Here is a 27,997-nt window from a genome sequence, read left to right as displayed (position 1 = left end):
CTGGGGTCTTGGCAAAGCAGCAGCTGGAAAGGCAGAGGGAGGAAGCGTGGGAGGGGAGAAGCCCCTCTGTTCTCAGAGCGGGGACCCAGGGACACCCCCAACAGGCCGGACCCACTCTGGACCCACTCTGGACCCACTCTGTTCTTTGTGGGGGGGGGGGAGACGCAGCCCGAACTGGGGGCTGGAGGCTGGGGTTTGGGGTTTGGGGGCTGGGGGCTGGGGTTTGGGGGTTGGGGGCTGGGGGCTGGGGGCTGGGGACTGGAGCTGAGGGCTGGGAGCTGAGGGCTGGGAGCTGAGGGCTAGGGGCTGGGACGGGCCGCAGGGCAGGTGGCAGTGACAGTGCTCCTGGACACCGGGCTCCCGGGGCAGCTGGGGAGCCACCTGTCCCTACAGGGAGACAGCTCAGGGAGGCACCTGCCCTGGGCTCCCTCTCCCTCTGGCTCTGGCTCTCCCACTGGTGGGGTGTGGGTGCTCAGAAGGGGTATTGAGACACGTAGACCCGCAGACGGATGATGGAGCTGCCTCGGAAGTTGATGACGGTGTTGACAGTGACCATCTCCAGGTCCAGCTGCAGCTCCCGAGGCCCCTTGATGGGGCGTGTCATCACCAGGGTGGCGCTGATGGGACCCGTTTGCTGCGGGGACAGACAGAGCCGCCTGTAAGTGAGGGTACCTGGCCACCTGGCAGAGGAGGCCGGCAGAGTGGGATGCTCTTCAGGCTCCTAGAACAAGCTCCAGGCCACAGCCCTCGCTGCAGCCTCAGTCAGGGCCCTGCTCTGCCCACTGCTCGCACTCCAGCTGGTTTGGTCCTCCCTACAGGTCTCAGCTGAAAGGTCACCTCCTGCAAGGAGCCTTCCCTGATTTCCTCACTCAGAGCCCAGTCACCCTGGCCATCTGTACCTCCTACCTGATTTGTGTGTCTCTGTAGAAGACGCCCCAGGAGAACAAGCTCCCAAGCAAGGGTGGGGCGGGTTTCAGATCACTGCACACCCGCCCCAGAGCCCAGCATGGTCCCATGCACACAGCAGGTGTTCAGCAAATATATTCTCCAATGCTTTTATTATGGATGGACAGATAGTTTAAGAAGAATGAGGGAGAGAGCGAGAGAGACTTGCAACCCTGCTTCTCTGCGATGAAGCTTCCTCCCCGCAGGTGGGACAGGGACTTGAACCCGGGTCGTCGTGCACCTGAGCTTTATGAGGTGCAACACCACAGGTCCCAGAAAATGTTTTATGAGAAAGGCCCCGGACACAGTGGGAGTGGAGCCTCATGCACACAACTCCTGCACTCTACTGCTTCTGAGCCAGTAACACATCTCCAGTGTGAGAGATGTCGGCTGAGTGACTCGGCCTCTTTCTCCCCTCAGGACTCTGTGTGAGATCAGAGGTTAGAAAACAAACCCCCAACATCTAGAATGCTCTTTTTAAGCTAGAGACAGAGGCAGAGAGAACACAGGACCAAAACTTCCTTCAGTGCCGTGAGGGCCGGGCTTGAACCTGGGTCGTGCACAGGGCAAAGCAGCTGTTCAGGTGGGCTATTTCGCTTATTCCAGAAGGCTTTTTTTTTTTTTTTGGTGCTACTTTTAAAAAAGTTTTTATTTATTTTGGATAGAAAAGGAGAGAAATTGAGAGGGGGAGGAGAGAGAGAGAGAGAGACCTGCAGCCCTGTTTCACGACTCATGAACCTTCCACCATGCAGGTGGGGACCAGGGTCTTGAACCCCAGTCCTTGCACCTGGTAGCGTGTGTACTCAACCAGAAGCCACACCACCCGGCCCCCAGGAGGCTCCTTTACACTGGCATCTCCAGGGACCCACAAAGAGATGCTGTGTCACACATGCCAGTGATGCCTGGAGGCGGCAGGCTGGTCTAGGGCTTCCCGGCAGGTTCTGACAGAGCTTGTCCAGACCGCCCTCCCCTGGCTTTCCTCTGTGACCTGCAGCTGTGGTGCTAACAGCTCATGCCCCCTCCACACAGGCTTTTCCTAGAACCAGCCAGAGGGACGTGGAGACGCCGGACATCAGCTGAGCCTCCCCGCCCTTGCAGACACTCTGATAACCGCTCTTACATTTCTTGACAGACTCAAGCCTCAGAACAGCCTAGACAGGCCCTGATGTCTTGCTGTGGCTGTCTGGTTTTGCTGCTCTAACTTGGCTTCTTCAGGCAGAGACAGAAACAGAACGAGAGAGGGAAAGACAGCAGAGGCCACGTGGCATGGTGCAGTGAGGGTCCAACCCGGGCCACACGCACAACAGAGCAGACATACTATCCAGGTGAGCTAGCCCCCAACCCAGGCCTCACTCTGTGCTTCCAGAAATGTCAGCACATTTCTGCTGTCCTTAGTCACCCGGCGGATGACAGTTTGTGACAGTGGTCATGAGAAACAGACACGCCAGACCTTGGCCACCGTGTTCTGAAACAAGCTGTGGATAGGAGAGATCCGGAATCCACTTTCCGGACAGTGGCCCAGATTCACAACAAAAGGAGGGAACTGCTTGTGGCTTTGAGGCAGGTGTGCTGGCAGGTGTGGCTGCAGGAGAGCCTCAGAGGTAACTGATTAAGCAACACACCCAGGGTGTGTGCCCTCAAGCCACTTACTGTCACGGAACCAGCCCAGCTCTACACCTAGCAAACACTCCATGACTGAGCTAACACAGGGTCCCCACTCGGTAACTAAACATGCCCAGTGTGGTTGTCATGGCCTGTGGCCCAGGAACCTGTGTCCTTTCCTTTCGCAAAGCCTCTGAGTCTACTCTCCAGCCCCAGTCAGAGGCTAGGGTGGTCTGCTCACTGCTGCGTCCTCGGCTTCCTGAAGGGCACAGTAGGCAAGGCATATGTGTCTGGGCTTGGGTGGTGGCTCACCCGGTAGAGCTCACACACTACCATGCACAAAGACCAGGGTTCAAGCCCCAGGTCTCCACCTGCAGGGGGGAAGCTTCATGAGCAGTGAAGCAGGTCTGCAGAGGCTCGAAGTCTCTCTCCTTCTTTGTCTCGCCTCCCTCTCAACTGTACTGTCCTAGCACGTGTAAGAAAGACAAAAACACAACAGATGAGATAAGCAGTGAGGAGTTGCCCAGGCAACTACCGTCTCAGAGATCGTTACTACTGGGATAAGCGGTGACAGGAGACAGGAGGCAGAGCTGCCCTGTCCTGGCGTCCAGGCTGCTCCTCTGCTCGCCACGCCCGCCCCTGCACCCCGCCCTCTGGTTTCCGGAATCCGGGCCGGCCTCGCCCGCTTACCCGCATGTAGAACTCTCTGCCCTCATTCCCGGACTTGATCTGGAAGATGTAGTAGGCCCCGGGGTAGCGGGTGGTGGCCTGCATCTGGAAGATGTCGGCGGGCACGGAGCGGCCCGACACCACGTCCATGTCCCGGTACACGATGGTGAAGGGCTGGTCCCTGCAGCCCGGGTTCTCGGCGGGGCACATGCAGCGGCTGTGGGGGTGGGGGCGTGAGGACGCGGGGAGACCTTGAGCGCTGACCACCCAGACCGCCCTGCTCCCATCACCCCAGAGCTGGGCTCCGGGCTGCGCTCTGCTCAGGTGGCTCATCCCCTCCCTCCCTGGCCGCCAGAGCTTTCTGCCCCTGCTGTGTCTCCCTGAGGGAACAGCTCTGGCCCAGCCCCCGACCTGAAGCTGAGTGGTGAACCAACGCCCAGACTGGGTGAGCCCCTGGCTGTGCAGTGTACCTTAAACCGGGGCCTGCGGAGCCAAGTGTGACCCTGACCTCAGATAACTCACCTCCTTCTCTTCATTTTTTTATTTTATTTTATTTTATTTTATTTTATTTGGCAGTACAGAGAGAAATCGCGAGAGGAAGGGGAGAGAGAGGAGAAAGAGGGGGCCAGGTGGTGCACATAGTTAAGCGCATGTTACCAAGCACACGGACACAGGTTTGAGCCCAGGCTCCCCACCTGCAGGGGATCTGCTTCTTGAGTGCTGAAGCAGGCAGGTGTCTGTCTTTCTCTATATCTCACCATCCTCTCATAATCTCTATCTGTCCTATCTAATTTTTAAAAAGTTAGAAAGAAACAACAATAATAACTACAACAATAGAACAACAAGATTAACAAAAGGGAATAAAATAAAAATTTTTTAAAAAGTTACAAAGCGAGACTATGGCCACTGTGAATGCCAGCACTGAGTCCCAGCAATAACCTCAGAGGTCATAAAGAGAGACAGAGACAGAGGCACTGCTTCACCACCTGTGAAGCTTCCCCTGCAGGTGGGGAGCCTGGCCCTGGCTCACCTTCTAATAGGAGACATAACTCCACAGACTCGAGTCCCCCTAGCTCCAAGCAGGTCATTTGAAACACCGCAATAGTATCCCCATCAGATAAAATCACGGACTCTTACTACCAAGACCCCCCATGCTTGACTACCCCCACCTCTTGCCTTCTCTCTGAGGCTCACCCCAAGGGTGTTCACAAGAGGGTGAGAACACCCACTGGGATCTGGCTGGACCCAGAGCGAATCTCAAAGTGCCTTCAGAAGGACTGGCCCTGCTTCCAAAATACCACCCAACCTCCAGCTGCTCCTCACCACGTCCACCTCAACTGTACTGACGGCCAAACCCCCGCCGTCCTTCCGGGACACTGCGACCAACAGGATAAGCACGCCTTTGTCACGTGCAAGGTCCTGTGCGAGGACCCCTGGCACAGAGGAAGCTTCACAAGCAGTGAAGCCCTCTCCCCTCTATCTCCCTCTGTCTTTCACCATCTATAATAAAAGCCCACTGGGGTGTGGCAGAGCCATGCAGGGTGGAGGAGCCCCGTAACAACTGGGAGACAGACAAGGAAAAGGAACTCCCAGCTGACCGGGGACAGAAAAACACTATCCCAGTCATTTCACCTCTTGATTATCTCCTCAATACAGACGTAATTAGCCCTTGAACAGTGCACCTGTCCAGCCCTCTCATGTGTATGGAGGGCAGACTCTGAGTGAGACTTGGGCTATGCAAGGACTCAAGTTCAAGCCTCCACTCCCCACCTATAAGGGGAAGCATCATGAGTGGCGAAGCAGAGCTGCAGGGGTCACTGTCTCTCTCCTTCTCTGTCTCCCCTTCCATTTCAATTTCTCTCTGGTTATGCAAAGAAACTCTTGTCTGAGGATTCAGAGGCCCAGATTCAACCCCCCCACAAGCCAGAGCTGAGCAGTGCTCTGGTAAATAATAATAATGATAATAATAGACTTCCAGAGGCGGGGCTACAGAGCAGCAGCAGCTGTGTTTCTCTCCTCTCTTCTCCCGGGTCAACTAGGAATACCAAAGGAGACCACCTGGGACCGCAACAAGACAGGACTAGAACGACTTCAGGAACCCACCAAATCACTGGTGAGTGCAAACACGTGTGGCTCGAGGACAGAGAGGAGCCTAGGGAGAGATTAAGTGGCTGGTAACAGTCCGGCAGTTTACCAGTTGAGACACCACCTCCAGTCTGTCTCACCAACAAAAAGACAGCTGAAGGGAGGAAAGGACTCCCCTGAGACTCACCAAATGCAACTGTGAGTCTCCGTTGCTACTGCCCTCAGAATCTGGAGCATCGGGGGGAGAGAACTAACCAGGAAACTCAAGAGAAGACCTATACCTCGATGGCCTAGCAGTGGGGCTGTGAGACTCTTTGCAAAACCACTTGATTACCTCTTCCCCACTCTGATTTATCTCTTGGTCAGGAGTGAGGGATTAAGCTAAGAAGCCTACTAATACTTTAAAAGCCCTCAGGATCCCATAGCCTACAGGGAAGAAAAAGAATAAAAGACGCTTTTAAGGCACTGAGCTCCAACTCAGGGATTAAAATACTATTGAAACAACTGTCAACTTCCACAACTGTGAACCCTTTAATTACCTTACTTAGACGCAAGTCAATCCAGACAAGAGTGATCAGTAATTTGAAAAGTGCTGAGAGAGGGACCTCATAACATACTATATAAAATGGTTAAACCGGGAGTCGGGCTGTAGCGCAGCAGGTTAAGCTCAGGTGGTGCAAAGCACAAGGACCGGCATAAGGATCCCGGTTCGAACCCCGGCTCCCCACCTGCAGGGGAGTTGCTTCACAGGCGGTGAAGCAGGTCTGCAGGTGTCTATCTTTCTCTCCTCCTCTCTGTCTTCCCCTCCTCTCTCCATTTCTCTCTGTCCTATCCAACAACGACAACAACAATAATAGCCACAACAATAAAACAACAAGGGCAACAAAAGGGAATAAATAAATATTAAAAAAATGGTTAAACCAACAAGAAGAAATATTGGAGAAATGAACCAGGGCTAGAGTCCAGCTAAAAGCCCCCCAAAGGTTGAAGCACAAAATAATGAGGTCAACATCCAAACACTAGCTAAGGAAATAATCACAGGAGTGAGTAAAGAGTTTGAAAGAATTCTCATCAGAAATGCAGAAACAACAAATGAGACCCTGGAAGAAAACACTAATTATCTCAAAGTTATTAGAGAGCTGAAAGCTGAAATAGCTGAGCTAAGAACACAACTAGCTGAAACAGGGTATCAGAACAGGGTAACAAAATAGAAGAACTCCAGAAAACAGTATAGGGGAGAGAGAATAGAATCAATGAGGCTGAAGACAGAATTAGCAAGATCGAGGACAAATTAGAGACAACTAAAAAAGAAGTAAGAGATCTCAAAAAGAGATTAAGAGATGCTGAAAGCAACAACAGAGTCCTATGGGATGACTTCAAAAGAAACAATATACACATTATTGGCTAACCAGAGGAAGAAAGAGAGGGAGGGGAAGAAAGCATTCTCCAGGCCATAATAGCTGAGAACTTCTCTAGTCTAGACAACATCAAAGACATAAAGACTCAAGAAGCCCAGAGGGTCCCAAACAGAATTAACCCAGACTTAAAGACACTGACACACATCATATTTAAAATGGAAAGGAATAAGGATAAAGAAAGGATCCTCAAGGCTGCAAGAGAAAAACAAGGAGTCACCTACAAAGGAAAACCCATAAGATTAGCAGCAGACTTCTCCACACAAACACTACAGGCCAGAAGAGAGTGGCAAGATATCTATCGAGTGCTCAATGAGAAAGGCTTTCAGCCAAGAATACTGTATCCTGCTAGACTGTCACTCAGATTAGATGGAGGCATAAAAACCTTCTCGGACAAGCAACAGCTAAAAGAATAAACTATCACCAAGCCTTCCCTGAAAGAAATTCTGAAGGGTCTCCTATAAACAGTCAGACCACCATAAATATGCCATATATCAGAACATTCTAAAAAAATCTACAAGAATTGCATTAAAATATCTTCAATCTTTGATATCAATAAATGTCAATGGCCTGAATTCACCTATTAAAAGACACAGAGTAGAAAGATGAATCAGAAAACACAACCCAACAATATGCTGTCTACAGGAAACCCACCTAACTCAAACCTAAGACAAACACAGACTCAAAGTGAAAGGATGGAAAACCATCATACAAGCCAATGGCCCACAAAAAGGGGCAGGAACAGCTATTCTCATATCTGACATGATAGACTTTAAATAAAATTTTAAAAGATAGGGATGGACACTACTTAATGCTCAGAGGATCAGTCAATCAAGAGGACTTAACAATTATTAACATCTATGCACCCAATGAGAAGACATCTAAATATATTCAAACATCTACTGAAAGAGCTACAGCAATATATTAACAGCAACACAGTCATAGTAGGGGACTTCAACACCCCACTCTCTCAACTTGACAGATAATCCAGGCAGAAAATCAATAAAGACATAAGGGAGCTAAATGACAAGATAGATAAACTAGAACTATTGGACATTTTCAGAGTCATTCACCCCAAGAAACTGGAATACACATTCTACTCAAGTTCGCATGGGTCATTCTCAAGGATGGACCATATGTTAGGCCACAAAGAGAGCATCAGCAAATTCAAGAGCATTGAAATCATTCCAAGCATCTTCTCAGACCACAGTGGAATTAAACAAACACTTCACAATCAACAAAAGATTAGTAATAGTCCCAAAATGTGGAAGCTCAATAGTACACTACTAACAACTACTGGGTCAAAGAAGAAATAAAGGAAGAAATCAAAATGTCTTAAGAATTCAATGAAAATGAAGACACAAGCTATCAAAATATTTGGGACACAGCTAACGCAGTACTGAGAGGGAAGTTCATAGCCATACAAGCACACATTAGGAAACAAGAAAAAGCACGAATAAGCAGCCTGATTGCACATCTTAAAGACCTAGGAAAAGAAGAACAGAGGAAGCCTAAAGCAACCAGAAGGACAGAAATCACTAAAGTTAGGGCAGAAATCAATAACATTAAAAATAAGAAAACCATACAAAAGACCAATGAAAGTAAATGTTGGTACTTTGAAAGAGTGAACAAAATTGACAAACCTTTAGCCAGACTCACAAAACAAGAGAGGGAGAAGACTCAAATAAATAGAATCATAAATGAAAGAGGAGATATCACAACAGACACCGCAGAAATTCAACATATCATGCGAGGCTTCTACAAACAACTATATGCCACCAAGCTAGAGAACCTGGAAGAAACGGATGATTTCCTAGATAACCTACGAACTTCCAAAATTAAAGAGGAACTAGATAATATGAACAGGCCCATCACAGCTAATGAAATTGAAACAGTTATAAAAAACCTTCCCAATAATAAAATTCCTGGACCAGATGGTTTTACAAATGAATTCTACAAAAACTTTCAAAGAAGAACTAATACCAGGAGTCGGGCAGTAACGCAGTGGGTTAAGCGCAGGTGGCACGAAGCGTTAATGGACAGGCATAAGGATCCCGGTTCGAGCCCCAGGCTCCCCACCTGCAGGGAAGTCGCTTCACAGGCAGTGAAGCAGGTCTGCAGGTGTCTGTCTGTCTCTCCTCCTCTCTGTCTTCCCTTCCTCTCTCCATTTCTCTCCATCCTATCCAATGATGATGACAGCAATAACAATAATAACAACAAGGGCAACAAAAGGGATTAAATAAATAAATATTTTTTAAAAAGAAGTAATACCTCTACTTTTAAAAGTTTTCCAGAAGATTGAGGACACTGGAATACTCCCTGCCAGCTTCTATGAAGCCAACATCACCCTGATACCAAAAGCAGACAGGGACACAACCAAAAAAGAAAACTACAGACCAATATCTCTGATGAACATAGATGCGAAAATATTGAACAAAATTCTAGCCAACCAGATACAACAGTATATTAAAAAGATTGTTCATCATGACCAAGTGGGGTTTATCCCAGGTATGCAAGGTTGGTTTAATATACCTAAATCAATCAACATTAACCACTACATGAATAAAAGCAAGATCAAAAACCACATGGTCATATCAATAGATGCAGAGAAAGCCTTTGACAAAATACAACATCCTTTTATGATCAAAACACTACAAAAAATGGGACTAGATGGAAAATTCCTGAAGAGAGTGGAGTCTATATATAGCAAACCTACAGCCAACATCATACTCAATGGTGAAAAACTGGAAGCATTTCCACTAAGATCAGGTACTAGACAGGGCTGCCCACTATCACCATTACTATTCAACATAGTGTTGGAAGTTCTTGCCATAGCAATCAGGCAGGAGCAAGGAATTAAAGGCATACAGATTGGAAGAGAAGAAGTCAAACTCTCCCTATTTGCAGATGACATGTTAGTACACTTAGAAAAACCTAAGGAATCCAGCAAGAAGCTTTTGGAAATCATCAGGCAATACAGTAAGGTGTCAGGCTACAAAATTAACATTCAAAAGTCAGTGGCATTCCTCTATGCAAACACTAAGTTAGAAGAAATTGAAATCCAGAAATCAATTCCTTTTACTATAGCAACAAAAACAATAAAATATCTAGGAGTAAACCTAACCACAGAAGTGAAAGAATTGTAGACTTGTATACGAAAAATTATGAGTCACTACTCAAGGAAATTGAAAAAGATGCAAAGAAGTGGAAAGAAATTCCATGTTCATGTGTTGGCAGAATTAACATCATCAAAATGAATATACTACTCAGAGCCATCTACAAATTTAATGCTATCCCCATCAAGATCCCAAACACAATTTCTAGGAAAATAGAACAAATGCTACAAATGTTTCTCTGGAACCAGAAAAGACCTAGAATTGCCAAAACAATCTGGAGAAGAAAGAACAGAACTGGAGGCATCACACTCCCAGATCTCAAATTGTATTATAGGGCCATTGTCATCAAAACTGCTTGGTACTGGAACATGAATAGACACACTGACCAGTGGAATAGAACTGAGAGCCCAGAAGTGAGCCCCCATCTAATCTAAGGACATCTAATCTTTGACAAAGGGGCCCAGACTATTAAATGGGGAAAGCAGAGTCTCTTCAACAAATGGTGTTGGGAAAAAAATGGGTTGAAACATGCAGAAGAATGAAACTGAACCACTGTATTTCACCAAATACAAAAGTAAATTCCGAGTAGATCAGAGACTTGGATGTTAGACCAGAAACTATCAGATACTTAGAGGAAAATATTGGCAGAACTCTTTTCCGCATAAATTTTTTTCATCTTCAATGAAACGAATCCAATTACAAAGAAGACGAAGCCAAGCATAAACCTATGGGACTACATCAGATTAAAAAGCTTCTGCACAGCAAAAGAAACCACTACCCAGACCAAGAGACCCCTCACAGAATGGGAGAAGATCTTTACATGCCATACATCAGATAAGAGTTTAATAACCAAAATATGTAAACAGCTTGCCAAATTCAACAAGAAAACAAATGACCCCATCCAAAAATGGGGAGAGGTTATGGACAGAATATTCACCACAGAAGAGATCCAAAAGGTTGAGAAACACATGAAAAAACGCTCCAAGTCTTTGATTGTCAGAGAAATGCAAATAAAGACAACAATGAGATACCACTTCACTCCTGTGAGAATGTCATATATCAGAAAAGGTAGCAGCAACAAATGCTGGAGAGGGTGTGGGGTCAAAGGAACCCTCCTGCACTGCTGGTGGGAATGTAAATGGGTCCAACCTTGGTGGAGAGCAGTCTGGAGAACTCTCAGAAGACTAGAAATGGACCTACACTATGACCCTGCAATCCCTCTCCTGGGGATATATCTTAAGGAACTCAACACACCCATCCAAAAAGATCTGTGTACACATATGTTCATAGCAGCACAATTTGTAATAGCCAAAACCTGGAAGCAACCCAGGTGTCCAACAACAGATGAGTGGCTGAGCAAGTTGTGGTCTATATACACAATGGAATACTACTCAGCTGTAAAAAATGGTGACTTCACCGTTTTCAGCCGATCTCGGATGGACCTTGAAAAAATCGTGTTAAGTGAAATAAGTCAGAAACAGAAGGATGAATATGGGATGATGTCACTCTGGCAGAAGTTGAAAAGCAAGATCAGAAGAGAAAACACAAGTAGAACCTGAACTGGTGTATTGCACCCAAGTAAAAGATTCTGGGGTGGGTGGGTGGGAAGAATACAGGCCCAAGAAGGATGACAGAGGACCTAGTGGGGGGTGTATTGTTATATGGAAAACTGGGAAATGTTATGCATGCACAAACTATTGTATTTACTGTTGAATGTAAAACATTAATTCCCCAATAAAGAAATAAAAATAGCAATAATAATAATGAGAATAGTAATAAAATAAATCAAATAAAGCAGCAAACAAGTTGGTAAATTGAAGATCCACAGAGTTTCTAGTCTCTGTAATTAAAAAGAGTAGTATATTCACATTTAAAAAGAAAGAAAGAAAGAAGTAAGGAAGGAAAAAGGAAAGAAGAAGAAAAGGAATAGAAGGCCTCCGAGAGTGGTGGATTCCCAGTGGCAGCCCTAGTGGCAGTCAAAATAACAACAAAGGCAAATAAAATAAGGGGAGCCGAGGCCTGTGGACTCTGCTTCTCCTGTTGGTCAGTTTTCTGGAAATCTCCACACAGCTCTGCGGCTCTGGTGTGTGTGGAGGAGGGCCAGAGAGCTGGGGCTGGGGGGCAGGCAGGAGGCCGGGCCCAGTCCTCGCTCTCCCCACAGACCCCGCACTCTGCCGGAGCCCCTCACTTGTCGCTGATGCGGATGTAGGGCTCCTCGCAGCGGATGGGGTCCACACACTTGAAGCCGCCCTGCAGGTTGTAGCAGCTCTGCTGCAGGCTGCACGTGTGGTTCCTGTGCTCACACTCGTCGATGTCTGCAACACAAGCAGGTGGTGGGGGCTGAGCCCGGGACCCAGGCCGCGGCAGGGCTGGGGGTGCCCGGGGTGCCTCACGGAGCGCTGGATCCCCAAGCGGCCTCGGGCCATGACCGACGCCCAGGCTGAGGTGAGTCCAAACCCGGGCGTGTGGGGTGTGCGGGCCGTGTCGAGTGTCACCCCTTTCACTAGCTTCACACAAAAGACGTGTCAGTTTTATGCTAAACGTCTGCAGCAATGACAAGATTAATAATACTGACAACAAAGGTCACAAGGGCAACAAAATGGGAAAAATGGCCTCCAGGAGCAGTGGATTCCTGGTGCAGGCACCGAGCCCCGGCAATGACCCTGAAGGCAAAAAAAAGTCTGCTCTCAGAAGCTAAAAGTGAAATAAAGAATTTTGATACTGGAGGGCCAGTGGTGGTGCACCTGGTTGAGTGCACGTGTTACAGTGTGCAAAGACCCAGGTTCAAGCCCCTGGGCCCCACCTGCAGGGGAAAAGATTCACAAGTGGTAAAGCAGGGCTGCATGTGTCCCTCTGTCTCTCTCTCTCCCCATCTCCCCTACCTCTTAATTTCTGGCTGTCTCTACCCACTCAATAAATAAAGATAATTAAAAAATTAAAGAACTATGATAATAAAAAAGAGGTAAAGAGTGCCCGGGGGTAGTGCAGCTGGCCGAGCGCACAAGTCACCATGCGCAAGGATCCAGGTTCAAGCCCCTGGTCTCCCCTGCAGGAGGGAAGCTTCATGAGTGGCGTAGCAAGTCTGCAGGTGTCTCTCTGTCTCTCCCTCTATCTCTTCCCCCTCTCAATATCTTTGTCTCATCAAATATAAGAAAAATAAAATTAAGAAACAGAAGGAAAACAGACTGGCCTGCCCTGCAGGAGCCATGAGCAGCCTGGACCCCGGCCACAAGCCGTCCGAGGCCACAGGGAGCGCTGGCCGGGTTCCTCCCGAGGGGCTGAGGGAGAGGCCTGGGAGGCCAGACCAAGCCCAGCAGGGCAGCACACCCACCACCTGAGGCTTCAGGAAGCGGCCGCGTCTTTCCTGCGGTCCAGGGAGGGCTCCCAGTGCCAGAAGCCGCCAGCCCGGGCTCCCTCCAGCCCTAAACCCCGCCGCTCTGGGATCCTCCTGCCCCGTCACCTCCCCCGTCACCTCCCAGGTGAGGACAACCAAGGGTCCCCTGCCTGCAGTGGCCGTGAGCTTCCGGTGGCCTCACCCTGGCAGCTCCGGTGGTCATCCAGCAGGACGTAGCCGGGGGGGCAGGAGCAGAAGTAGGAGCCAGGCTGGTTCACACACTCGTGCTGGCAGAGGAACTCGGAGTAGCTGCACTCATCCATGTCTGGAGTGGGGGGGGAGAGAGTCACAGCTGCTGCCACCACCCCAGACTCCCCAGGACAGGCTCGGTGGCCATGAGCCCTCACCTACTCCCTCCTGAGCCCTGAAGGGGCTCTGCCAACAGGAGCTGCCGGCAGACGGGCTCGAGGCTCGCGGCCTAGGAGGATGCCCAGTGATGCTCTGACAGCTTGACTGGTGGGAGAACTGCCTCCTGAATGGGGCTGGAGGGCCGGGGGAGGTACACTCAGCTGAGCAAGGCCAGGCACCTGAGGTACACTCAGGCTCGAACCCCCCCAGTCCCCACCTGCAGGGGGGAGCTTCATGAACAGTGAAGTGGGGCTGCAGGTGTCTGTCTCTCTCCCTCTCTATCTTCCTCTCCTTCCCCTCTCAAATTCTCCCTATCCCATCAAATGAAGGGGAGGAGGGGAGGAGGAGAAACTAAAGGGAGCAGGATTCTGTTTCCACATGCTTCCAACAGCCCCTGCCTCTGGCTTTGCTTTGCCGGCAACTGGCTTATTTCTCCTCCTCCCGTCTCTCGGCTGAGATGCAGTTGACTGTTGGAGTCTTCTGGGTACAGGCCTCCCTGCAACCCCCCCCCCCAACTGTCCCAGTGGGCAACCACAGCAATACCAATAGCCCCTTAGTGCCTATTCCTGACATCACAACTGAAAGAACCATACAGACAAGGCCAAGGATGCCAAGAATATTTCTCTTCACTTTTGTTTGTTTTATTTATTTCTTTATAGAGACAGCAAGAAATATAAAGGGGGATAGAGAGGGAGAGACACTTGCAGCCCCGCTTCACCGCTTGTGACACTTGGTCCCTATAGATGAGGTTGGAGGGCTTAGACCTGGGTCCCTGCCAAGCACAGCACACACTCTACCAGGCCAGCCACCACTGGCCCCAGTCAACTACATTTAAGCTGCTTTTAACTGACAGCACAGTTATCACTGGGGTTGATGCCTCTGTGAAGATGAGGGCTTTCGGCAGCCCCTGTCTCCCTCCCTCTCTCTCTCCCTCCTTCTCTCTCTCCCTCCCTCTCTCCTCTCTCTCTCTCTCAACAGAAAATCTGAGAGGGGAGAGGAAGACAGAAAGGATGAAGCAGAGAGACACTTGCAGCTTCTTCACTGCTGCTGGAGCCTCCCTCCTGCAGGTGGGGTGTGGGGGCTTGAACCTGGGCCCTTGGTCATGGTGACGTGTGCACGTGACCAGGGGCATTACCTCCTAGCCCCACATTAAGATTCTCACAGTGGCAGTCTGGGAGGCCACACAATGGCTAAGGCACCGGACTCAAGTCCCATGTCGCCAGATGTTCTGTTTCTCTTGCTCTTTTTCTCCCCTCCTCCTCCACCTTCTCTCCCTCACATAAGTAAATATCTTTAAAATAAAAGATCTTTTCTTTATTTTTTATCGGGAGGCTAATGGCTACAGTAGAGTTGGTAGCACATGGGCAGGTTGTCATCTCACCAACAGCACTGAATAATGCTCTGGTCCTTTCTCTCCCTCCCTCCAAAATAAACATATAAACAAGTCCTTTTAAATAAATAAATATAAATAAATCTTTAAAAGTTGGGGGCCATGAGGTGGCACAGCTGGTTAAGTGCATGTTACCATGAGCAAGGGCCCTGGTTCAAGCCCCCGGTCCCCAACTGCAGGGGAGAAACTTCAGAAGCAGTGAAGCAGGGCTGCAGGTGTCTCTCTGCCTCTCTCCCTCTCTATCCCTCTCGCCTCTCAATTTCTCTCTGCCCTATCAAACTAAATAAAGTTAAAAAGCTTTAGAAAAAGGAATATTTAACAAAATAAATACATCTTTAAAATTAATCAACAAAAACTCTTGTTTGTCCAGGGCTGTGGTTCCCAGGATTCTCAAGCAAGAGGCCCCAGCCTCAGCCCCAGAACCAGACAGCCAGAGGCAGAACTGTGAGCTGAATGACTCTCCTTGAAAGAGAAAAGTCGGGGGCGGCCTGGGGTGGGGCCTCTGGGACGTGGGCACGAGAGCTGGGTGACAGGACTCAGTCAGGGACATGGGGGTGCCGGGCCTGCAGCCGCAGGCAGAGCAGACGCAGGCCAGCCCAGGGCCAGCCCCTCCCGCACTCGCACTTGGCAAGGAGCCGCTGTCTGAGCCTCCCTCCAGAAGCTTGCCAAAGAAAACATGTTTTTCTTTCATCTGTTGTTTCCCCCAAACTTGCTCTCGCTCGCTCGTTTCCCCATGTGACACGTCCTCGGGTGCTGCCCCACCCCCAGACAGGACACGCGAGCTGCTCTCCACTGCCACGAGCTCGGGTGCTGATCACCGGGTGCTGATCACCGAGTACTGATCACTGAGTGCTCTCACACCGGACTGGAACCTCCCCTCAGCTGGCCGCACTCGTCTGGGCTGGTTGAGACAGCACAGCGGCGGTGCACAGGCCTTGTGGGATCACCAATAGTGTGAGTGTAAGGGGCTGGGGGACTCAGGTGGTGGCGCAGCGGGTTAAGCACACCTGGCGCAAAGCACAAGGACCGGCATGAGGATCCCAGTTTGAGCCCCCGGCTCCCCACCTGCAGGGGAGTCGCTTCACAAAGCAGTGAAGCAGGTCTGCAGGTGTCTGTCTTTCTCTCCCCCTCTGTCTTCCCTCCCCTCTCCATTTCTCTCTGTCCTATCCAATAATGATGACAACAATAATAACTACAACAATAAACATTTTAAAATAATAATAAAATTTTTTTAAAAAAAGGGACTGGGCGTGGTGCACCTGGCTGAGCGCACATGTTACAGTGCACAAGGACCCAGGTTCAAGCCCCCAGTCCCCACCAGAAAGGGAAAAGCTTCACAAGTGGTGAAGCAGGGCTGCAGGTGTCTCTCTGTCTCCTTCTCTCTCTATCTCCCCCTTCCTCTCAATTTCCGGCTGTCTCTATCAAATAAATGAAGATTTAAAACAAAATTTAAAAAGCAGTGTTGTAAGGAAAAAGAATTATTTTTTTTTCATGCATCAGAGCGGGTGGTGGTGGTGGAGATCCTGGCTAGTTTCCACCAAGCTTGAAGACCCTGTTTATACTTCAAGGAGGAGCAGCAGCAAAATGCAAAACGTCACCTCCAGAGAATTTGTCGTCTACAAGCTCTGGTTTAAAAAGATCTTTTCCTATGGGGTTATTTCTGGGGCTCAGTGCCTGCAGATTAGTTCTATCACTTCTGGTGTACTTTTTTCTTTTCTTTTTTCCTTTAGAGACAGTGAGAACCATAAAAGGAGGAAGAGGGAAGGGGAAGGGGGAGGGGGAGGGAGAGAGGGGGAGGGGGGGGAGAGAGAGAGAGCTGCAGTACAGCTTCCCCTGCTGCAAGTGGAGACCTGGGGCTTGAACCTGGCTCCTGGCTCCTTGCACAGGGTAATGTGTGCTCTGTACCAAGTTTGATCTCATGGCCCCAGCCACCCCATTGCACACTTCTGAGGATAGTCAGTTCATGTCGGTAGAGAGAGAGAGAGAGAGAGAGAGAGAGAGAGGTGTTAGAAGCTCTAGAAGCTCTGTACACGCCCCGCAGAAGGCCGGCTTTCCACCCCTTCACTCCCTGCACCTAGGTTCCTGGGAGGGGAGGAGTGGGATGTAGGAAGACGGCAGCTTCTGCCACCACAGGGCGTTTCCTTACTGCTTCCAGGGCTGACCCTTCCCCCAGGGGCTCTGTGCCCACCTCCTGTGGCTTTCCTGGCCCCACAGAGGGGTCTGCTTTTGTTCCAGAGAGTTCTGCCCTCCAGTCTAAGGGCCCAAGTGAAGCCACCACACAATGCCTCATTCATTCAGCTCCTCTGACAATGGAGCCCGGGGCCAGGACTCTGGTTCTTCAGGACTGAGAGATGTCTGTGACTAGGGGGGACCACTTATTTTGAGAGCTACAGGGAGGCATCACTGACTCAGACCAAGTTCCCAATTGTACTGGTAGCCAAAGGCCAAAGTGAACAGGTGGAGTTTACTGTCCCTCCATGTTGACAAAAAGAAAAAGAGAAAGAGAAGAGAAGGAGAAGAAGAATGAGAAGGAGAAGGAGGAGAAAGGGGAAGAGCAGAAGGAGGAGGAGGAGAGAGAGGAAGAGAAGGAGGAGAAAGAGGAAGAGCAGAAGGAGGAGGAGGAGAGAGAGGAAGAGAAAGAGGAGGAGGAGAGGAATAGGAGGGACGGGAGGGTGCAGAGCAGAGAGGCACACAGTGGTCCAGGCACGATGGTGCAGGAGGACCACAGGCCTGACACCTTCCGCCCACAGCTCAAGCGTGAGGGCCCAGGGCTGCCATGGGCAGAGACCACAGCTTCTCAGGCCTGGAAGGAAGGCGTACACAGCCATCGAGGGGCCGGGTGGCGGCGCCCCTGGCTGAGCGCACGTTACAGGGCACAGGACCCAGGCTCAGGCCCCCGGTCCCCACCTGCAGGGGGAGAGCTTCACAAGCAGCGAAGCAGGGCTGCAGGTGTCTGTCTCCCCTCTCGTCTCAATTTCTCTGTCTCTATCCAGTAATAAATAAAAATATTTAACAAGATTTCTCTTGTGCAGCACTGGAGACTTGGCTCACTGCTCGGAGAACTATCTCCTGCTGGGCCTGGATCCAGGTGCTGACCATTGGCCGAGGTTTCAGACCGTCCGAATGCCATTCACTCACCCACCAGCCAGCCCCGTCCTGTGAGACTCAAGGGGCCTGGTACTCTGCAGCACTAGCACTCTGTGAGCCCGTCCCTCAGGACCTGAGTGGGTGCTCGTGGGAACAGATGACCCAGCGTGCAAAACCGGGCCCTCCCTTTCTTCCCATCTCAGAAGCCCAAGGGCAGCTCCCTGGACTTTGGTAGACGGGGGCCAAGTGGTTAGGACAGTCACCCGTCAGCAAGTTACTGGACTGCAGAGAAACATCCGGAAGCAGAACTGAAGTTGGCAAGGAGGGGAAAGGCCTGGGTGGGGAGCCCTTGGCCCTTTCTACCTGGGGCCCAGGGCACCCAGCCCCAGCCTGGTAGCCCCTTACCCAGGGTGCCCAGCCCCAGCCTGGTAGCCCCTTACCCAGGGCGCCCAGCCCCAGCCTGGTGGCCCCTTACCCAGGGCGCCCAGCCCCAGCCTGGTGGCCCCTTACCCAGGGCGCCCAGCCCCAGCCTGGTGGCCCCTTACCCAGGGCGCCCAGCCCCAGCCTGGTGGCCCCTTACCCAGGGCGCCCAGCCCCAGCCTGGTGGCCCCTTACCCAGGGTGCCCAGCCCCAGCCTGGTGGCCCCTTACCCAGGGTGCCCAGCCCCAGCCTGGTGGCCCCTTACCCAGGGTGCCCAGCCCCAGCCTGGTGGCCCCTTACCAATGCACCGGACACCATCCTCCTCGAGCTCGTAGCCCGTGACACAGCGGCAGATGAAAGAACCATAGGTATTGAGGCAGGTCTGCACACAAGGGTTCTCTGTCTCACACTCGTTCACGTCTGCGGGAGCCAGAGCACATCAGTGGCCACTCGTGGGGCAGAACGTCCTGACAATTCCGGGGCCAGGAGCCAGCTGCTCCTACAGGGCACAGACTCCACCATGCGCACAGCCCCCGTGCCAGCCCTGGCACCAGAGGTGAGCGTCTCTGTGCTGTCTCCCTCCCCCCCCCCAGGTCTCTATCTAGAGTAAGAAGAATGAAAAACCCAGCCCAGGGGTGCTGCGATCATGCCCATGTGAGACCCCAGTGCCACACAAGAAAAGTGACAATAATTCCAGTTGTTGGAGCCAGGCAGTGGCGCACCTGACTGAGCACACACATGAGAGTAAACAAGGGCCCAGGTTCAAGCCCCCACTCCCCACCTGCAAGATGGAAGCAGGGCTGCAGGCGTCTCTCTGTCTCTCTCCCCCTCTACCTCCCCTGTCCCTCTCAATTTCTCCCTGCCTTTATCCAAAATAAATAAATGAAGTACTTTAAAAAGAATAATCCTAAGTATCATTGCCATGGACTGAGTAGGCCACACCCTGTAGCCCCCAGTCACATGTGAGAGTCCGAACCCCAGTGTGAGCGCATTGGTCAGAGTGACAGTCCAACCCGGTCATCAGGGTGGGGCTCTGTGAGAAGCCCACGGCCCCTGCGCTGTGCACAGCCCAGGCTGGAGCCCAACCAGCTGAGCCAACCAGAGGCCTTTTCTCCTTCATGAGAGGTCAGTGTCTGTCAACCAAGAGGCCGGCGTCTGTCCTGAGGGAGTCCTCAAGTTGCCCTCCTCACCAGGAGGACCCCGCTGGAAGTGGGGGCCAGGCCAGCGCCTGTCCACAAGCTTCACTCTGCACAGCCTGGGGTGGGAGTGCGTGTGGGTGTGATGGGGCCGCTCCTCTCCACAGCCAGTCGGCTGACCTGGAACCAGTGAGTCCCAGGGGAGTCTCCCCCTTCCCAGGCCAGGATTAAGCCCTCCGACTCCAAACAGAGGCTGAGTGTTTGCAAAGCCCACAGCTTCCTGCTAAGCTTGAGAAGCTGCTCAAAGGAGAGGAGCTCTGCCCCTGGCATGGGGGGTGGTGCTAGACAGCCAGGAGGGAGGCCTGTTCCCTGGCGCCAGTGAGAGTCTCAAACAGGACAAACACTCGCCCTGCCTGCGACAGCCCATGGAAGGTGGGTGCCCCCCAGCCCCGAGGGAACTTGAGGTGCTGGGATTCCCACCTAAGAAGCAGGGCCATACTTGCTCAGTCTGTAGGGTGGGGTGCAGGGAGCGCACCCCCAGTGCGGAGGTGGGGGGTGGGGGTGAACAGATGTGGGGTGCTTCAAGACTGCAAAGGCCGGGGGTAGCTCACGGGGAGAGGACTTGCCATTACAGGGCCCAGGTTCAAGCCCCAGCACCAAGCAGGCAGAGCCGCAGAGCTAGAGGAGGCTCTGTGATCTCTTCCCTGTGTCTCCCGCTGTCTGTCTGTCCAAATGGCAAATCAGCCTGCAGTGGGAAATCCCATACAACAAGTTTACAGCACCACAAAAAAAGGAAAGAAAGCTGGACAGACAGCATAATGGTTATGTAAAAGACTTCCCTGCTTGAGGCTCTGAGGCTCTGACGACCCAGGTTCAATCCCCAGCACCACCATGAGCCAGAGCTGAGCAGGTCCCCGGGCTCCCTCTCTGTGTGCCTTTCTCTTCAGATCTCTCTCATTAAATAATGCAGTAAACAAAGCATTTAAATGCCTTGAAATAAAGAGGAAAGAAGAAAAGAAAAAGAGTGTGCATCCAGGAGGGGTGCCGTGGATAAAGCACTGGACTCTGAAGCCTGAGGTCCTGAGTTTGATCCCTGGCACTGCAAGTACCAGAGTGGTGCTCTGGTTCTCTCTCATTCATTAATGAATTAATGACTTAACCTAAGAAATGTTTTTTAAAAGAAAGAATTTCTGAGAGAGAGAGAGAGAGAGAGAGAGAGAGAGAGAGAGAGAGAGAGAGAGAGAGACTAGAGCCCTCTCCCTTGTGTGAGGCATGAGGTCACACTCCCTGCGGACATGACACCCCTGGGTGCCTGCAGAGGACAGGCTTGGCTGGCAGACACAAGGGCCTTGGGCTCCACTGTGTGGGAGGCTCACCCAGGAGACGCCCAGTCATGGGGGGTGCTGGCACCCCCAAACCTCCCCCCAACCCCAGCAGCCCAGCACAGGGCAGCCCCAGCCCTAAGCTGCTTAGCGGGGCCAGGCACCATCCCCAGGGGGCTCACGGGACAGCTGGCTTGGGAGAAGCCCCTTCCAGACACCCCAGGATCAGGCCCTCTGAGTGCCGCCTTCCTGTCTGCCCTGGTTTCCACCTGACTAAGCTGGTGGAGACGCCGGCCTCCCAGCCACTGGGAGCTGCCAGCCAGACGAGGAAGTGGGCCCCACAGGCCAGGCAGGGTCTGCACAAAGGCCTCATTCTGTCTGCCAGTGCCTCCACCAGGGCTAGGCAGTTGCCAGGGACTGGGCACCCCCTCCCAGGCTGGGGGCTGGGGGCTGAGGGGCTGGGGACCCCCTCCCAGGCTGGGGGCCGGGGGCTGAGGGGCTGGGGACCACCTCCCAGGCTGGGGGCTGAGGGGCTGGGGGGCTGGGGGCTGAGGGGCTGAGGGGCTGGGGACCCCCTCCCAGGCTGGGGGCTGAGGGGCTGGGTGCTGGGGACCCCCTCCCAGGCTGGGGGCTGAGGCTGAGGGGCTGGGTGCTGGGGACCCCCTCCCAGGCTGGGGGCCGGGGCTGAGGGGCTGGGGGGCTGGAGACCCCCTCCCAGGCTGGGGGCTGAGGGGTTGGGTGCTGGGGACCCCTCCCAGGCTGGGGGCCGGGGCTGAGGGGCTGGGGGGCTGGAGACCCCCTCCCAGGCTGGGGGCTGAGGGGCTGAGGGGCTGGGGACCCCTCCCAGGCTGGGGGCCGGGGCTGGGTGCTGGGGACCCCTCCCAGGCTGGGGGCTGAGGGGCTGGGTGCTGGGGACCCCTCCCAGGCTGGGGGCTGAGGGGCTGGGTGCTGGGGACCCCCTCCCAGGCTGGGGGCTGAGGCTGAGGGGCTGGGTGCTGGGGACCCCCTCCCAGGCTGGGGGCCGGGGCTGAGGGGCTGGGGGGCTGGAGACCCCCTCCCAGGCTGGGGGCTGAGGGGCTGAGGGGCTGGGGACCCCTCCCAGGCTGGGGGCCGGGGCTGGGTGCTGGGGACCCCTCCCAGGCTGGGGGCTGAGGGGCTGGGTGCTGGGGACCCCTCCCAGGCTGGGGGCTGAGGGGCTGGGTGCTGGGGACCCCCTCCCAGGCTGGGGGCTGAGGCTGAGGGGCTGGGTGCTGGGGACCCCCTCCCAGGCTGGGGGCCGGGGCTGAGGGGCTGGGGGGCTGGAGACCCCCTCCCAGGCTGGGGGCTGAGGGGCTGAGGGGCTGGGGACCCCTCCCAGGCTGGGGGCCGGGGCTGGGTGCTGGGGACCCCTCCCAGGCTGGGGGCTGAGGGGCTGGGTGCTGGGGACCCCTCCCAGGCTGGGGGCTGAGGGGCTGGGTGCTGGGGACCCCCTCCCAGGCTGGGGGCTGAGGCTGAGGGGCTGGGTGCTGGGGACCCCCTCCCAGGCTGGGGGCCGGGGCTGAGGGGCTGGGGGGCTGGAGACCCCCTCCCAGGCTGGGGGCTGAGGGGCTGGGTGCTGGGGACCCCTCCCAGGCTGGGGGCCGGGGCTGAGGGGCTGGGGGGCTGGAGACCCCCTCCCAGGCTGGGGGCTGAGGGGCTGAGGGGCTGGGGACCCCCTCCCTGGCTGGGGGCTGAGGGGCTGAGGGGCTGGGCACCCCCTCCCAGGCTGGGGGCTGAGGCTGGGGGCTGGGGGCCTGAAGGCTGGTGGCTTGGAGGGTTGGGGGCCTGCGGGTTGGAGGCCAGGGCTGGGGCGGCACTGCCCTGACTCCCTGGGTCTGAGCCTTCAGCCCTTCTGTTTGGGATGGGTTGTGTTTACCAGATTCACCAGGTCCCCTCCCCCCCCCCCTCCCCCGCCCGTGAGAAGCATCAACAGAGCTGGGGGTGGGTGGGAGGGGGTGGGAGGGTAGCTCATCCTGTAGTGCACACATCACTGCCACTGAGGATCTGGGGTTGAGACCCAGGACATCAGAGCCTCATGCATGGCACCAGAGGGCACTCTGTGGATAGTGTGATGGTGTGCGGTGTCGCCCCTCCTCTCCCCCTCTACTCTGTCTCCCTCTCCCTCTCCCTCTCCCTCTCCCTCTCTCTCTCTCTCCGCTTTGCCTCCTCTCTCCCTCTCCTCCTCTGCCCCCCCAGCAGAGGGAAGTCCTCTGGAAGCGGAATTGCAAGCTTGAGGTCCCAGTGCTAAAACTAAAGACATAAAATAAAATTTGAAAGTGCCCTTGAGGGCCAGGTGGTGGTGCACCTGGTTAAATTCACAAGTACCCAGGTTCAAGGCCCCAGTCCCCACAAGTAGTGAGGCAGGGCTTCATGTGTCTGTTTCTCTCTCTCTCTCTTCCTCTCTTTCCACGTTTCCTCTCAATTTCTCTCTGTATCCAAGCTAAATTTTAAAATAAAATGAATTTAACAATAAAAATTATCTTAAAAAATTAAAATTGCCCACAAGACTCTTGTCAGCAGTCCACGTGTCTCAGTTTTAGAGTTAAAAAAAAAAAAAAAAAACCTGTGGTTCTCTTCTATTTATTTAATTTCAAACTTTCACAAAATGTCCAAGAATATACTAAGTCTGTTTTCAGTCAACTGTCCCTTTCCTGTCTGGTGGCAGCGAGCTTGACTCTAAGGAACATGATTTCCTCTGGTCATCAAGAATGCCGTTCTTACTCAATCCACAGCACCTCTTCTGACGGAAAACACTAAGGATCCTCTGTGAGGTACTGATGTGGTTCCCAAGAGAAACTCAACAGAATAAAAGGTGTGTCTGTGTGTGTGTCTGTGTGTGTGTCTGTATTGTGTGTCTATGTGTGTGTGTGTGTCTGTGTGTGTGTGTGTGTGTGTGTGTCACAGCTCTGCCTGGGGCATGAACATAACTCCAGGACTCAAACCTGAGACCTGGGGCATGGGAGGATAACTGGATTGTCCAAGAGAGCAAAGTGCTCCTGGACAGTGGCCTGAAAAAGATGGGGGTCGGGCGGTGGCGCAGTGGGTTAAGCACACGTGGCGCAAAGCGCAGGGACCGGCGTAAGGATCCCGGTTTGAGCCCCCGGCTCCCCACCTGCAGTGGAGTCGCTTCACAGGTGGTGAAGCAGGTATGCAGGTGTCTATCTTTCTCTCCCCCTCTCTCTCTGTCTTCCCCTCCTCTCTCCATTTCTCTCTGTCCTATCCAACAACAAAGCAACGTCAACAATGGCAATAATAACCACAACGAGGCTGCAACAACTAGGGCAACAAAAAAGGGGGAAAATGGCCTCCAGGAGCGGTGGATTCATGGTGTAGGCACCGAGCCCAGCAATAACCCTGGAGGGGAAAAAAAAGAAAAAAAGAAAAAGAGAGAGTGGGTGCATGGGTGACTGGATGCCTGGGTGACTGGGTGCACGGGTGACTGGGTGCACAGGTGACTGGGTGCATGGGTGACTGGATGCATGGGTTACTGGGTGCATGGGTGACTGGGTGCATGGGTGACTGGATGCATGGGTGCATGGGTGACTGGATGCACGGGTGACTGGGTGCATGGGTGACTGGGTGCATGGGTTCATGGGTGACTGGATGCATGGGTGACTGGGTGCACGGGTGACTGGGTGCATGGGTGACTGGATGCATGGGTGACTGGGTGCACGAGTGACTGGGTGCATGGGTGCATGGGCGACTGGTTGCATGGGTGACTGGTTGCATGGGTGACTGGATACACGGGTGACTGGGTGCATGGGTGACTGGATGCATGGGTGACTGGGTGCATGGGTGACTGGATGCATGGGTGACTGGGTGCACGGGTGACTGGGTGCACGGGTGACTGGGTGCATGGGTGACTGGGTGCATGGGTGACTGGGTGCATGGGTAACTGGGTGCATGGGTGACTGGGTGCGTGGGTTACTGGGTGCGTGGGTGACTGGATGCATGGGTGCATGGGTGACTGGATGCATGGGTGACTGGGTGCATGGGTTCATGGGTGACTGGATGCACGGGTTACTTGGTTCACGGGTGACTGGGTGCATGGGTGACTGGATGCATGGGTGACTGGGTGCATGGGTGACTGGGTGCACGGGTGACTGGATGCATGGGTGACTGGATGCACGGGTGACTGGGTGCACGGGTGACTGTGTGCACAGGTGACTGGGTGCACGGGTGACTGGGTGCACGGGTGACTGTGGATGCATGGGTGACTGGATGCATGGGTGACTGGGTGCACGGGTGACTGGGTGCATGGGCAACTGGTTGCATGGGTGACTGGTTGCATGGGTGACTGGATACACGGGTGACTGGGTGCATGGGTGACTAGATGCATGGGTGACTGGGTTCATGGGTGACTGGATGCACGGGTGACTGGATACACGGGCGACTGGGTGCATGGGTGACTAGATGCATGGGTGACTGGGTGCATGGGTGACTGGGTGCATGGGTGACTGGATGCACGGGTGACTGGGTGCACAGGTGACTGGGTGCATGGGTGACTGGGTGCAAGGGTGACTGGGTGCATGAGTGACTGGATGCACGGGTGACTGGGTGCACGGGTGACTGGATGCACGGGTGACTGGGTGCATGGGTGACTGGATGCACGGGTGACTGGGTGCACAGGTGACTGGGTGCACGGGTGACTGGGTGCACGGGTGACTGGGTGCATGGGTGACTGGATTCCCGCCCCTCCCCACCTGGCCCCTGAGGGCGGGCTCCTCACAGCACAGGGGGTGTGAACCCATTTCTCCAGGACCCCAACCAACCCTGGCAATGTTCCGGCCTCCCCCAGTGTCACTCTGGGGCACCACCTACCCTGGCAGGACCTCCCATCCTCATTGAGGGTGAAGCCGGGGTTGCAGGTGCAGGAGTAGGACCCCGGCACGTTGGCACACAGCTGCTGGCAGTAGCCGTAGCGACACTCATCAATGTCTGCAGACAGGAGCACAAAGTGAGCAACCCACCCATCCTCCATGACCCCCAGCCACTGGCCCCCCGCCCAGCCTCTATGGCCCCCAGCCACTGCCCCCTCCCAGCCTCCATGACCCCCAGCCACTGCCCCCTCCCAGCCTCCACGACCCCCAGCCACTGCCCCCTCCCAGCCTCCACGACCCCCCGCCACTGCCCCCTCCCAGCCTCCATGACCCCCCGCCACTGCCCCCGCCCAGCCTCCACGACCCCCAGCCACTGCCCCCTCCCAGCCTCCACGACCCCCTGCCACTGCCCCCTCCCAGCCTCCACGACCCCCCGCCACTGCCCCCGCCCAGCCTCCACCACCCCCAGCCACTGCCCCCGCCCAGCCTCCACCCCACCCCACTGGGCCTGAAGCCTCCATGGTGGATCAGGCAGGCGCTCACAGGAAACGGGGTGCAGACCCACCCTATGTCCACCCATCACAGGAACCTCGAGTCTACAGCACAGGCTGGTCCTCAGGTCCCGTCCTTTCAGCACGTCAGCCAGGAGCCCTTTGCTTGTCAAGCAACTCCCTGGGTGCTGAGGCTCAGTCCCCCTCATCCCCAGACCTAGCACACCTGCCCCGTCCAGCAGATTGAAAGCTGAGGGACCGGGAGGGGCTGCCGTGTTCTGTACATCTCTGACCCACGTTGATCTCCCCACGTTTAGAGTCTGTGTCTGAATCGTAAGGAAGAGCCTGTCACAGGACCCAAACTGCTTTCATCGCATCCACCCAAGGGCACGTGTCCCAAGAGCCATGGACTTCCGTGTCCACGGTGGCGCTCTCTCTCACAGCCAAGATGTGGAGACAACCCACATCTTGCCAGCGGATGAGCAGAAGAGGGAGCTGGGATCTGTGCACACGGTGGGGCGGGTTCTAGGCAGTTGTAAAAAGATTCCGGCTTTGCTTTCCGTTAAGGGACATAAGCCAGCCTGAGGTGCAATACAGGGAGATCTCACTCAGCAGCCAGATTTAAGAAAAGAACAAGGGGGGCAGGAGGTGGCGCACCTGGTTGAGCGCACATGTTACAGTACGAAAGGACCCAGGTTCAAGCCCCCACTCCCCACCTGCAATGGGGAGCTTCACAAGCAATGAAGCAGGGCTGCAGGTGTCTCTGTCTCTATCTCTCCCTCCCTCTCCATTTCTTTCTGTCTATCAATAAATGGTGTATATTCAGTCACTCAGGATGAGTCTATCCCAGCAGATCTAAGGACTCGACAGGAGATTCAGAAAAAAGGGTCAGAATGGCCTGGGGACCCAGTGTCCGGTGTGGAGTTGATGACACGGGAGGCTTTGCTGACGTGGATCTTGGCATGGTGTAAAACTGTGCCCAGTAACAACAACATTTGCTCAGTAGTTTTTTTTCAATTTACTATCTGGCGATTCATTTCTTATTAGTCTGTGCCAAATGAAGGTTTGTTTTAATTTTAAAAAGAAAGAGCTTCCGTCTTACAGAGGGATATTAGGCTAGGTGGTCTCTAAGATTTGATACGAAACTAAAACTTATCCAATGCAAAGTTTCAGCTCAGAGATTATTTTATCTCATTTCATTATTTCAGTTGTTATTGTCACCAGGGTTATCACTGGGGCTCAGTGTTTGTAAGACAGATACATTGCTCCTGGTGGCCACCCCCCCACACACCATTTGATAGAGAGGGAAACAGAGAGAGACAGAGAGACACCTGCAGACACGCTTCACCACTCACGAGGCTTCTCCGCAGGTGGGGAGCGGGGCCTTGAACCCAGGCCCTCGCACACTGTGATGTGTTTGCTCCAAGATTCTACATGCCCTGCACTGAAGTCCACTGCATGGTCCTCACCCATCCCGCCTCGCTGTGCCACTTTGAGCCCGAGGCAGAGGCTCCAGTGACAGAACATCTGACTTGAATCTCTGAGGTTCCCAGTTCAACCCCCAGTGGTGCATGTGCTGATGTGCTCTGTCTTCACTTTCTCTGAGTTGATGGTTCTTTGTTTAAGTATCAGGTTATTTCAGGAGTCACAGTCTTATCACTTTGTGGTTCTCACTCTGTTGTCTTTGACAGCTGGGGGCACAGCACTTAGGTGGTGGGTGCAGCGGGAACTATACACTG

The 27,997-nt window shown here is 53.6% G+C and overlaps 1 protein-coding gene and 1 long non-coding RNA gene across 2 annotated transcripts in view; one reads left to right on the top strand and one right to left on the bottom strand.

The window, feature by feature from the left end:
- Positions 1-231: 231 nt before the first annotated feature.
- Positions 232-27,997, bottom strand: part of LOC103127928 (fibulin-5) — a 48,394-nt gene continuing 20,628 nt past the window's right edge. The window contains exons 2-7 of the mRNA XM_060180951.1: positions 25,769-25,885; positions 18,772-18,891; positions 13,369-13,491; positions 12,021-12,147; positions 3,238-3,433; positions 232-634 (exon numbers count right to left, since the gene is read on the bottom strand). Of these exons, the coding sequence (XP_060036934.1) occupies positions 473-634; positions 3,238-3,433; positions 12,021-12,147; positions 13,369-13,489 (606 nt within the window). The 5' untranslated portion in view covers positions 13,490-13,491; positions 18,772-18,891; positions 25,769-25,885 and the 3' untranslated portion in view covers positions 232-472. The remainder of the gene's footprint in view (positions 635-3,237; positions 3,434-12,020; positions 12,148-13,368; positions 13,492-18,771; positions 18,892-25,768; positions 25,886-27,997) is intronic.
- On the top strand, positions 19,917-27,927 carry LOC132535410 (uncharacterized). Its single transcript, XR_009547193.1, has 3 exons — positions 19,917-20,039; positions 23,613-23,759; positions 26,576-27,927. It is a non-coding gene; the product is annotated as an uncharacterized LOC132535410 (long non-coding RNA).

Source organism: Erinaceus europaeus, chromosome 22 (genome assembly GCF_950295315.1).
Source record: "Erinaceus europaeus chromosome 22, mEriEur2.1, whole genome shotgun sequence".
In the NCBI taxonomy this organism is placed as follows: domain Eukaryota; kingdom Metazoa; phylum Chordata; class Mammalia; order Eulipotyphla; family Erinaceidae; genus Erinaceus; species Erinaceus europaeus.
Note: the sequence above shows the minus strand (reverse complement) of the source record. Positions and strands in the feature narration are given on the sequence as shown.